At 38.9% G+C, this 13,067-nt stretch overlaps 1 protein-coding gene across 7 annotated transcripts in view; it reads right to left on the bottom strand.

Annotated features, from left to right (window-relative positions):
* diaph2 (diaphanous-related formin 2) overlaps positions 1-13,067 on the bottom strand; it is a 350,677-nt gene that overhangs the window by 35,688 nt on the left and 301,922 nt on the right. For 5 of the 7 annotated variants that reach the window (XM_063494477.1, XM_065469810.1, XM_065469808.1 and 2 more), the window contains 2 exons: positions 10,619-10,711; positions 8,212-8,277 (listed from right to left, as the gene is read on the bottom strand). In XM_063494477.1, the coding sequence (XP_063350547.1) occupies positions 8,212-8,277; positions 10,619-10,711 (159 nt within the window). The remainder of the gene's footprint in view (positions 1-8,211; positions 8,278-10,618; positions 10,712-13,067) is intronic. The other 2 variants (XM_065469812.1, XM_065469813.1) reach the window with 2 other exon arrangements.

Genomic DNA, 13,067 nt, shown 5'->3' with positions numbered 1-13,067 from the left:
ATATTTGCACTCATTACACTTTAATTGTATCATCAAGATCACAAATCAGAGGGTGTCTTATTAAAATCTGACAACAAACTAAAAAAAAAAAAAAAAAAGGAAAACCAAATGGAAGCAACTTTAAATGGAGGTTATGTGAACAGTGTGATTTCAAAAAGTGCATGCATTTAAAACCCTCATGGGTATTTTTTGGTCAACGACAACAGCAATGTGCTGCATGCATGCACTGTGGCTGAGAGTGCTGTCACTAATACAGTGGAAAAAAATCACACAGGCAAGGGAGTAATTTGACCCCACTCAAATCCGTCCATCAGACACTAACCAAATAGAAGTCAAAAGAATGAACGATAGAAGGAAAAAAGATAGAGAAGCAGCTAAACCACTGGGATTAGTGCTAAGTAACTAAATGGGGCATATCACTTTTCCATTACCAGAGACGAATAGCTATTTCAGCTGCTGGAATCTAAATAAAAAAAGGGAACTCTGTCCTTTCACAGTCATCTGTTCATTCATGTGTAAATGCCTTAACGTTCCTGTATGAACAAATGGAGGTCTGCCATCATATACTTTAGGCCCATCAATAAATAAAGTTGACACAAATAAACAGATAAATAAATAAATGAGAAGAGCCTGGAAAATGGGCATCAGTCAGCATTAGTGATGGAACCATGTCAAGCACAATCATGCTCGACTGGTGGGATTCTCTGAGTGTAGGAAGCATTACTGCTGATTGCACTGCATTTTTGTTTGTGTTGGTATGCGTTTTCAGCTTTGTGCTGTCATTTAACTCTCTCAGTCTCTTTGCTTTCTTTAACTTTATACTACGCTCTAATACCATAGAATCATTTTTCCTTCATTGTGCGGTACACCTACTCTATCCATTCCACAGATGGCTTACTTTTCTATTTCTTCTCCACACCTCTTACCACATACAATCACTTTGTGTTCCCACTTTGCTATTTACCTCTCTTTGTGCTTAAAGTTAACTTGTGTTATCTCATTTAAATAGGAACTGACTGATCAGCTGAGTGCATTTGCTCTTGAGAAAGTATTATGATAAGGACCATTACTTTTCATTTAATGTGTCTTAACCACTGTATAACAATTACCACACCCAAGAAATGGTCTACTACATACATCCTTTTAAGCAAACAAATCACCTTGTTAGTGAAAGTATGCACATCCTACTAATGGTGTGACAGGGTTACTGTATTTGTCACAGTTCTGAAACACCCCTTACTGTTAGCTGAAGGGTCTACGTGCTGGTGCTGTTAACAGTTTCAAAAATAATTTGTCTGACTCATTTGCAACACACGAAAGGCTCTTATTCTTATTCTTACTGTATTATATATCAGTTGGTTTTGTCATCAGTTTTTTTACTGCTTTCAGAATGCAAACGGTTTTGTTTTTTCATTTCATAACAGCTTTTGCTATTTGAGTTTTATTCCACAGGAAAGAAAACAGAAGCGTAAGTGAACTAATTATCTAATACTCTTTATTATCTAAAAATACAGAACATCAAACTCGCCATCTTCTAATTGTTAGAACGATGGAACACCTTTTTGCACTCCAGAAAGGCGAGGTGTGACATAATTAACCTTACTGAAAAACATGTTAAATTTAGCTTGTAACACTATTATGTGAAGAATAAAGCAGGAAAGCAATGTCAAGCTGAGAGCATGTGATTTCTTTAATATCCTTCTTCCCTGCATTACCTTTACTGGTGCGTCCTGTCAAATGGAGCATTAACCATTCTTTGACACATTCTCTCTTTATCTGCATTCATAGGAATTGCTCGTATCACTCACTCTTTTCCTTTACCTCCATGTTACTCAACACCACATCAAGCCTTCAAATGCGAAAGTAAAACATTATCTGCACCTCATTCTGTCTGACAGATTGTAGATAGTGGCTGACAGATCAAATGCAAACATCCGTCTGGACATTACATCTTCCGCTTTAATAATAGCCACATCATATTAAGGACTTTTTTAAAAAATGACAGGCGAAGAGGAAGCATTTGATTCTGGCACCGTGTCTTATTGTCAAGGGAAGCCATAACCATACGAGATCTTATTCCACTGCACATTATTTGTTCTCTAGCTGATCATCAGTTGGCCCTGCTGCATGCCTAATGAACAATAAATAAGGTTTAATTCATCCGAAACAAGTTTCCCATCCCTCAGCTCTAAGCATAAGGTTGGATGAGATTCCACTGGAATTATATGAGGGCAATTTTTCAGCTAGTGGGATGGTCCAATTGCCACCCCTATATTTGGCTTTCACAGGCATTCCTTTGGCTTTAAGCTCTGCAACTTTATAGGTCTATTAGGAATACATCAAACAATGAATGACATCAATCTTATTGTGTGAATGTGCCTTGGGTAAAAATAAGATAAAACTTTCCATTACGGGGCCTCCAAAGCACATTTGCCCTCCAAAATTGATCCAGTATTGACAATTTACACTTAGGGTGACCTTTCATAACTGCCCACATACTTGAAAGCCAATATTATTTGGAAAGTGAGCAAGGAAATCACACATCCCACTGCAAACGCTCTAGGATGTTATTGAATATGATAAATTAGTACACATTTGGCCTCTGCAGTTGTTCATTGATGATCCACTAGGCAGGAGAGCAAAGCTCTTCAACAGCACCCTGTTCTAATTAAGAAAGACAATACTGGACATAAGTGTTAAGAGCTCTCAGGCCTCTTCATCACTGACTTTATTTCAAAAAGAAAAGGGAAAAAAAGGAAAGAAAAAGCACGTCCATAGGGGACGGAAGCAAAGTTCCAAAGGTAAGTCTTTTCAAACAGGGAGCTGTAAAAGGGGATAATGGCATCAAAAGGGCAGTCGGACAGCCCCCTGTTGATACCTTGTAGTCAAGCAGATAGCTTTCGTGTGATTCAAACAGCAAAGGGGTTAGATGGTACTTAAGAACAGAGGCAGGGGCGAGAGACCCCTGGTGTCCAAAGAGAAGGCCATTATTAAGATTTGATTTATCTTCTCAAATGCTCTATGTCACACTTCACTTACTTTACATCCTCTCTTGGCAGAGTCAAGCAACAAATCAGTTATGTGCCAAGGGTACTCAAATGGTACATAAAATCTTCATCTATATTTCCGTGATGGGTTTTCTGTTGAGGGTGAAAAATGATCAGGTGTACAGAAATGCCCCGTGGGTCAAAAGGACGGACAATGGCTTTGTCCAAGTCCTAGGACGAGAATGGCTGTCCACGCCTCAGTTCCTTTCCATCTGCCTTTTCTGTTTGGCTGCTGATAAATATCCTTATCTATGAGAAACAGGTGATAGATTTCAAGCCGTACGTCTCCACAGAACTCTTCTCTCATCTGCTCTATTGATATCTCACATCTACTAAACCATCCACGTTGCAGTATGAGGCACCAACACCTTCTGGGCCTCTTTGCCTCAAATCATGTTAGCTCCACTTCCTTTAGGATTGCCTCTAGGGCTGCCCCAATGAATAACATCTATCAACACCCTAAAGTGGAGGCCAGGAGCTTGTGGAGGCAAAGAGCTTTAGCCCTCAACTCAGAGGCACCCTACAGCAATAGTCCCTATCAGATAAGTCACACATGTTTGAAGGTGTGTGTGTGAAACAGCCAAGGAGAACAACTGCCAGAGAGGTTGAGAGACAACACAGAGAGATAAAACGATGAGTACAACATATGTGTGAGCAAATTAATTGCTAAGGGAATTACGATCACTATCACTTCCTGTGATGTAATTTAAGAAACAAATGGCTGACTTTCTCCCAGATCAGGGGAAAGATGAGAAAACAGCTGCCAGCCTGAACATATTGTGATTGTCTGCATAAGGGTGATGTGGTTAACAAACAGAGGCGTAATATGCATTAGCAATCATTTATGTCACGAAGGTGGTTGGAAATAAATGAAAACTGGAATATCCTTTACCAACCTCATCTTAAAGACATTTTCCTTTGGACTTTTTATTTGCCTTCTTTTTTGCAGATTCATCCCCTTTCTGCCATAAAAATTTCATGAGAGAAAATAGATAATTTAATCTTCATTAAACATACAAGGAGCTCACTCTCTGGCCTGGCCAGCTGAATTAACTGCTGGGCTTCGAGGGATTAGACTGTTAGGCTGAAATTCCGTAACTCCGACGAGCTTTATATCATTGCATCTCTGTTTCTTAATGGAAATAAGATGATCATTCTCTGTTCGCTGTCAAATAAGTCCTTAAGAGACTTGCTATACAGAACAGAGGAGGGAACTTTTGATGGACTGACCTGTGAAGGTGAAGCAGGAGACTCGGGCAGACAAAGGAAAGGAGAGAGGCCCTGGTTTGGGATTGTAATGACATTGAAAAGGCGGTAAATAAATAAGATGGGCTTGGATCTCTTTGAAATCTGATTGATGTGTCTTTTGGGATGCCCCCCAGTATGAAAGACCTACTGAGTCTGTGGCTTTCATCCCTGACCGAAAATCGATGAGCCAGGATGTATGAGAGGCTCCTGCTCTCTACCCACCAATCTCCTGCCAGATTCCCAGGTAACTGTCTCACAAGAAAGGGAATAAGAGATAAAAAAAAAAGGTGTATGGTAACTTATATCTTTTTAGTAAAACTTAATTTTAAATTACACTACAGCAAAAAAAAAAAGAAAGAAAGAAAAAAACAGAAAAAGAAAAACAAAAGCTACAATACACCCCAAAAAAGGAAAAGCAACCTTCAGAAATTAACTTCCTGAAATGAGCCTGAACTCCAAAACAGCAACATTGTTTCCCTGGTCTCCATCAATCCATCCACTTTCTGTGTGTTGAATTAGGAATGGCTGGTGTAATTGCATAACACATGAGTATGGCCTCGCGGGTTAGATTTTCCATCTTACACAAAGTGGAGACAAGGAAATAGGAAATGCTTCTGGAATTGGGTGTAATTAAGACTGACGGCGGCAAGAATTGTGCTCAGCCTGACACTTGAGGTAGTCTGCTGAAGTATGGTTTAGCCTAAAGGACGACAAAGAACAGCATGCTGGGTTTAAATGAACTCCTTTCAACGCAAGTGAAGATTCTTGTATGACTAACGGAGTCTCTCTCTCACACACTGCTCGCTTAAGGATGACAGGAGGTTAATCAAGCTTTAAAGCATGAGATTACAACAGACATGACAAGCAGGATTGAATAGATTTGCCACAATGTCTGCTATAACTGTTCTGAGAACCTTTTCTAACAGAAAATTCAGGGACTGAAATGTCGTCCCTGAGCCAGACAGAAACCACATTTACACATAAACACAGTACACAAATAATACTGCTTCACTGACCCGAAGAATATGTTGCCATTCTTGACGTACTGCAAAAATATTGTAGTACGTAAAACAAACAAACAAAAACACCACCAGTTCCCCACCTTACATGCTGAAATAGCAACCCAAAGACAAGCAGACACGTTGTTACACAATATGGACACATTGTCCTCTTTCATTAGATGAGACAAGGTATCCTTATTTTGCATAGCAACTGATTACATTTAGAAAAAATGTTCCCCTCTTATCACCTCAGAGTAGAGACTCCACGAGGCAGTTTATCAAACCAGGATGGGGCTTCATATAAATAAACAGGGAGCTGTCAGTAAACAATGCATTCTAGTAGTTTCACAGTGGTGTGCACTTGGTGGGAGGGTGGGGATTTAATGACACAAAATCCATCATAAAGAAAAGTGTCATTCTGGTTACTTCCCAAAAATAAGAAAACAATTTATGGGCACAAAATATGAAATTAACAGGAGGTTAATCAAGGCAAACAAAATAGTTTTAAATAAAGATGGGCAGTATCTAGTTTTGTAATTATGTGATCTCACTGATCACATATTATTTCATATTGTGCAGTGGTGTCAGAAGTTTCACCTTTGGGTATTTGCAGTGTTGGTAGCCAAGGAAGTAGTAGTTAAGATGGATGTCCTCAGTGAAGGTTTATCCCACTATGAAGTTCCTTATGTCCTTTCAAACTTGGCAAATCATATAATTGATGTTAAGAGTTGTGGTGGTGGTTTTAGTGAAAATTCTTTACTTTTGAAAGTCCAAACACAGTCAGTTTTAGCAACACTTTATTTTTTCATAAGCGTTAGTGACCAAGGATGATATTCATGAAGCTTTCACTGTAAGTTTCTAAGAGTCAGACTGAATGCAGACATCTCTGCATTCATCGGCTGACAAAGCTGGTCAGTTGCTATGCTGTGAAATCTGTTTTGTTAAATCGCAATTCAATGAAAAAAAGGTGACTATTTTACCGCTTCAAACCACTGCATCACTCCAGCAAAAACATTTAGTTACAGGGAAAATACTTTCACAAGTGCTTTTATACTGACTTCTATGTTTATAGAGGAAGTTCAGCACAATGCTTGTACAGTAGCATTGATGAAGCTACAACAATGTGCCACTCTCATCCTTCTTCTGACCCTCTGTCATAAACAAGACTCTAATATACTTTAAAGAAATTACTCATATGGGACATGCTTGTGACAACATCATTATTCAGTACCACAAGCATGGCCAAGTGGCTTTGACAATAAAATGAACAAGGTTAGGTTTCTACAACCCTGCCAGGCTTGTAGAAACTCTGAAACTCCAAATCAATTCATGCAACATAGAAAAAAATAAAACCTTTGTCAACCAAATGTTCTTGGAAGTATTAGACATAGTGGCGCTAATATGAGAGCTCAAGTATTACCAATCTGTATTTCCACTCTGGACAGCAGGGTTTAAAAACATTCACAGCTGTTGTTGTGCACAGAGCCCAGCCTAACTTTATGTAATAGGTTCTTTTCACACCTTAAATATAACCATTAGGTTGTTCCCATGTAAGAGTTTAAAGATCTTTAAAAACATCTGTCACTGCCAAGTGTTAACTTGGCATATATAAACTTTTTCACCTCTTTAGATGTCCACTTAGAGGTTATATCAAAATAACTGTTGGATATGTGTGATTAAAGAACAAAAAACAAACAAACCCAGCATACAAAAAGGGCAACATGACACCTTTAAGATACATCCACAAGCACAATATCAGGTTCTTGGACATGCAGCAATAACAACAAAAATACAGGGAGCCTGCATAGCATAAAAAGCAAGAATCCTTTAGAAGGACACTATGTGCTACTGCGCATCAGCTTGACATTTACCAAACATACAGGGAAAAAGTAGGTGTAATACACAAAAACCTTGTGAGTGACCAAAGCACTGAGGTCCACAGACCTCTCCATCAGAATATTTGCTCAACATCACTAGAAGACAGGAAGTGCTATCATGCTGTGACAACAGGCTTTTAGGAAGAGCACAGAAATTAGATGACAACTGTAGCTGCTCCATAAGACAGGAACTGTGCTGAGACAACTTCCTTCGAATAGTGCGGCCACTTTTAGGGGTTGCATTAATCTTACAAGGTTTAACATTAAGGATCGAGGTGCTAATGCAAGGCCAAGTCGTATAATTACATATGGATTCTGAAGACAGAGCGTAAGATTCACGCTGTCACCCAGCATTAAAATCATTAATGTCCAGTTCAATTTTCTACTCTACTCCTGCATAGTTTAATGTGATCCTTTTATCACACGATACTAATTCTAGTAAGAAAATATGCTCCAACTTTTACATTCTTATGAATGACAGAATATTTTCTGTATTTTTTTTTTTTTTAAATTACCGATTCTATCTGAGATCAGTTTATTTGCAAGTCTTGGTTCTAATCTCTACTTCTAATATACATAGTACAGGTTTTTGTCAATTCATGTCCAAAAACTCTGGGGCTGATATTGTACTTCTTAGGGATATATGTACCTATGCTGGTGCAAAAATGGTGTATAAATAACAATAATATCAATAACATTGTATATCGATATTTTATGCACTTGATGTGACATTGCAAATGATATTCTCTTATAGGTCCTGTGATTTTTATTTCATTTTGAAACATGTTTCTGGTGACAGCAATCATTTATTAATCATAGTTACAAAGGTCTCATAGCTTTTTTTTGGCATACAGCAACTCTTCTAACTCTGACAGTTTCAATCTTTTCTCAGTTAAATGCTCAGCACAGGACTCTGCATGTTGTAGACCAGCTCAGCTTGAGTGTTTAACAGGAAGGATGTGTAAGGTATGCAGCCAGGAAAAGTGCAGCAAGAGGAAAGGTGGTATTTGGGTTAAAATGATAGTTAAATACACACACCTAGAGTTCTGTTACCATAATTAGCACCCGACCACCACGGGGCTGGACTGGTAGGGCTTTGATCACCTGTAACAATGTTTGGGGGGGGAAATGGAAAGAAAGAAAAGAAGATAGAGAAGGCAAAAATGAAGAAAAAGGGAAACAGACAAAAATGCATCAGAAGTGACACATTTCAGATATTGGCAGAAGAACTCCCATAGTCTGGCAAAAAATCCTTTAGGTTTGCTAACACACCTGCCCAAACATTCAGACACCAGCTCACAACAAACCCCAAAACAGAAATATGGAATGAAAACGTTACAGGCAAAGAATGGAGGAGGTTTTGTTTATAGAATGAGCAGTATTATAGCTGTTGAGACAAGAAGAAAGTGTGGGTGTGTTTGTTTGTTGTTATACAGTCTGTTATATGTGGAAAACGTAGTTAAAAATAGTACGATTTTTTTACTGTAGCTTTAAACCTCAGCCATGGCCATTCTGTCTGGAGAAAGCATGCTGTCCCCGTGCTTTGGCTGTCTCCTACAGTCTCTCTGTGATGGACTGGTGACCTGTCCAGGGTGCACCATGCCCATCAGCCAGTGTCAGCTGCAACAGGTTTCAGCCTCTTCTCTAATGTATAAAGCAGTTGACTGAGAGGATGGATGATTGAGCTGTAAAACTGAAACACTAGAATAACTCTGTCAAGGCAAATGTTCTAGTATAACTGACCCTAATCTAAACCAAATGTGCACTCAAAATCAGAACTAGGAGTAATTTCTAATTTTTCATTATATATATTTCTACTTTTATAATATATTATAAGAGTATATACTCTATATAATCTTCTGCTCTTTTGTAAAAGATGCACAAACAATTGTTTCACTTATATGACTTGTGGATGATCCAGATGGACAATCAGAGAGGCATTGGGTCACATAGGTAGAGTGTTACTCCTGCGAAATGCAAACTGATTTTTATACCTATTTAGTATGAGCAAAAATAAATATATAAATAAAACTAATCATCAGAACACAGGAAAGACAGACCCATGGTCAAAAATAACACGATGACATTGGCATTATATGCCAATTCATTTTTACAATTTAAAATCTAACCTTGAACCCAACTTTAAACACTTACAAGTGCAATTTGTTTTAAAAAAAAAAAGGGAGATTCTATTTCCAGATTGCAGTTTTTGTTTTCTTTGATTACTTTAATTTTTACATCTTTTTACACTGGAGGGACAGGTGCTCATATCTACCACTGACAGACACTGCTAAAATAGAGCACTCATCCAACAACTAACCTGCATGATAATCTGAAAGGTAATGCTATGCATGCAAGAAAGAGGAAGTGCAGCTACAGGTCGTGTTAGGCTAAAAACAAACTCCAGCTGTTCTGCTCTCCTGTTTGTTCTGCTTTTAACGTTTTTTTCAAGCACTTCAGCCATTGTTGTGTTTACTGTTCATTTAATGACCTCTGCAGGAGGTTTGAATCGACTGTACAAAAGAAAAATGCACTTTCTGGAGAGTGCTTCTTTGCATGTTGGATTGAGGGGAGACTAGATGCGACAGGAACTCACTGCATCTTTTGTATTACAAGAATGATCCGAAACTTACCCAACAATATTTAATATTCTATTGATAATTCTAATTCAATTACAGTATATCATAAAGAATTACAAAATCATGCACCAAATATTAGTTTATTTGCAAATATGTCTGTAAATGTAAATATTGGGAAAAACAACCTAAAATGTACTTTTTAGACATAAACAAAACAATTTCTGGTCTGCCTTTAAAATACATCCTTGTTTTACTGTTCTTCAACATCTACAGCACAATCAGCCACTCCAGCCAACTGTCTTTTTTTCTTTTTTCTTCTTTCTTTTTTTTCTAATATGATTGCCAGTGTGAAGACAGCAGCACCTGTGACTCTTCTGCAGAGCTCTGACTTGCATATCAATTGACCCTTGCGCCCCTACTAGGTGGTACTCCTCTGGGCATGGCCTATTCATCATGGCAGAATGGAATACATTAGCACCAGGATTTCTCTAAATCAGCCTCGGCCCTACTGTTAAGTGCTTCATGAATGGGAAAGGGGCAATAAATTTCTAATGACCTACACACCAGGACACGTGCATCCCTTTTTTTCTGTGCCCCCTGTTTATATGTACATATGTTTCTACATGTATCAATGCTGTATCTGTGTAATGAATCCTTGAAACAGTCACACACAGGTACAGACGGTGAATGAACGGCACTTTCACAGAAACATTTAATTTATATGATAGACAGCAGTGTTGCAAGAAAGCTATTACCAACTTAAAGGCACATGTATTTTTCTGCAGACAAGTGAAACTGACAGAAACAACAAAAAGTGCACAATGGAACCTAAATACGGTATTTTGTCAGTCGACAGTCTGTCTTACCGTTGCGTGGTGTCCGTTTTCGCCGATCACGGAAGGCGGCCCCTGACTGCAGAGCCTCCATTAGGGAATCCATCACACCGGTTTCGTCTCCCTCTGGAAGAAAGCACATAAGAAAAGCACAAATGTTATGCTACAGCTTGTACATTATCATAGTAAAGTGCATAATAACTACAGACACACTTGTATGACACACTATATGGCTCTAATTTTAGGGATTGTGTTGTGGGTGCTCTCAGACTACAGGTCACCATATATCACAGTAAAAAAGTGCTTTATTTCTGAATAAGCTATAAACAATCCCTGCAAGTGCAAGAGTATTGAGACAGAGGCCTGTCACCAAAGCCTGCCTTTTTTTCAGTAAACAGCTGGGGAGGAGGAAAATACACTTAAGAGTTTAGTTTAGAGTTTAGAGAAGCCTCAGGATGAAAGCATCCAGTGATGGTCATTGACAGATATTCTTTCTGTGGCTAACGCAGGGGAGCTAAGTGCTCTTTACAAAGATTTAGTGTGGAGTCGCTCAATACCCGAGCGCTCTGTCTTGTTTAGTCAATGACACAGGGACTGGCCTTCGAAAAACATTCCCCTTGCCCACCATTCCAGCTGTTGTGTGGATCCACGAAATAAGAGGAGTGGAGGCAGCCAGGATGGCTGACGGGACAGGTAGGAGACACTAAAAATGTCCATAAGGCCAAGACTATGATTAGTTGTGGACATACTGTGCACATGCAGTATACCACTCAATGGAAACTGGGTTCAGAAAGAGGCTTAGGTTCTATATCTGGGTCATCTATCTTTACGCCCTGATACTAATGAGTCAGAGGGGCACCATTTTTATCTTTCTGGTCCAGAACAGACATTATTTTAAACTAGGATCATTAGGGTGAGTTATTGTGGAGCTGAAGACTCGGTCATCAATTCTTTTGCGCATATGAGTGAACTAGCTCTTTCCCAGTGTTTACCATCAGGGTCCAGGCATCTTATTTCTGCACTGCGCTTAGATGAAGGGAAATATTCAAAAATAAGTGGAGACAACTGGTACTTTGAGCACACAGCACTTTTCCAACTACTAGGATGATCAATCTTTCGTTATTTGTGTGTACACAACACTCAGGCAAATTGAATTTATGAACAAAACATAGTGACATGGATTGGTACACAAATAATTTGAGGAAGCGAGTGAGACCTGTACATGTTTTTTGTTATTGTCCTTCAGCAATAAACCATCCCACCTGCAATCATTCATGGAAGTAAAAGAAGACAGTACAACTAAGAATAGAAGCATGTCTTATGCTAATTTTAAAAAAGCATCTCTTCAGTCGTACTCACTAATTTTACTCTCTATCTCATTCCTTCTCTTTCTTCCTCAAGTTCTTCCCAAGGGCTACTTTGAAATCAAAGTATCTGTTCCAACTGTGTGCTGTGCTTAAAAGCAATCCTGATTAAATCAAGCTTAATTAGACCAGCTTTATCAGAACAAAACCAAAAGCTGCGCCAAGTAGTGCTTATCTCAAATTGCAGCACTACACCTCAGATAGCAAGCTCATTGGTTAAAAAGGGGGAGCATGGGTTTCATCTCCTGTGGACCTGGAGAACAATATGTTGAACAACTTGCAGCCTCTATAACTATATCAAATCCCAAGATCATTAGGTACTTGTTCTTATGTAGGCTAGTAAGGACACACTGTGAGTCTGACACAACGTGTTAAGTGGCAGGTAAACATTTATCTACAACCACTGTGGTACAAGAAACTTTTTGACAGCTCCTTCTTCACTGCCTTCTTCGTGGAGACCTAAACATCACAGGGGGCACCTGACACTTTGATCAATTCGTCCTACTTCTAGCTTAACTGTAGCACAATTCATCATTTGTAATGGCCAGGACTTTGGAGCCCTAGAAGACGGAGGTTCAGGGAGAGGACTGCAGACAGAAAGAACCAAACTGACTAAAATGGGAAGCGTTCTCCCCAGTTACTTCACAGCGTTCAATTAACTATGTCCTAAGCTGTCCAAAGCTTAAACTTGAGCAGGTCTTTGCCTTACCAAGAACTTCTCCCAATTGAGCCTTCAGAATGTCTGAACTTATTAACACACACATACACGTGGTGTATATATTCTACAAATCTGCAAAGACAAAGTAAGCATTTATTAGGGGAGAAAACTGCACATTATTTGACTACACTTATTCCACTAATCCTCAAAGCAAACTTTCTCCATTGCTTACTGTAACATTGCCCACTTAAGCAGATATTTCTGCCTTATTCCTGCAATTCAGTCATCTTATTTTGAGCTGTTAAACCTAAGGCAAATATTCATCTGCTTCTCATTAGCAGCTCTGGTACACTGCATGGTGTGGAATTACAGAAAAGCTAACCTTTTATGCCCAGAGATCTTTCTCAAGAGGAAAGATCCCCTCTGCTCACAGGAAATTGCTTTCTAAATGGGTTAAGAT

Source organism: Pelmatolapia mariae, linkage group LG2 (genome assembly GCF_036321145.2).
Source record: "Pelmatolapia mariae isolate MD_Pm_ZW linkage group LG2, Pm_UMD_F_2, whole genome shotgun sequence".
Taxonomy (NCBI): Eukaryota; Metazoa; Chordata; class Actinopteri; order Cichliformes; family Cichlidae; genus Pelmatolapia; species Pelmatolapia mariae.
Note: the sequence above shows the minus strand (reverse complement) of the source record. Positions and strands in the feature narration are given on the sequence as shown.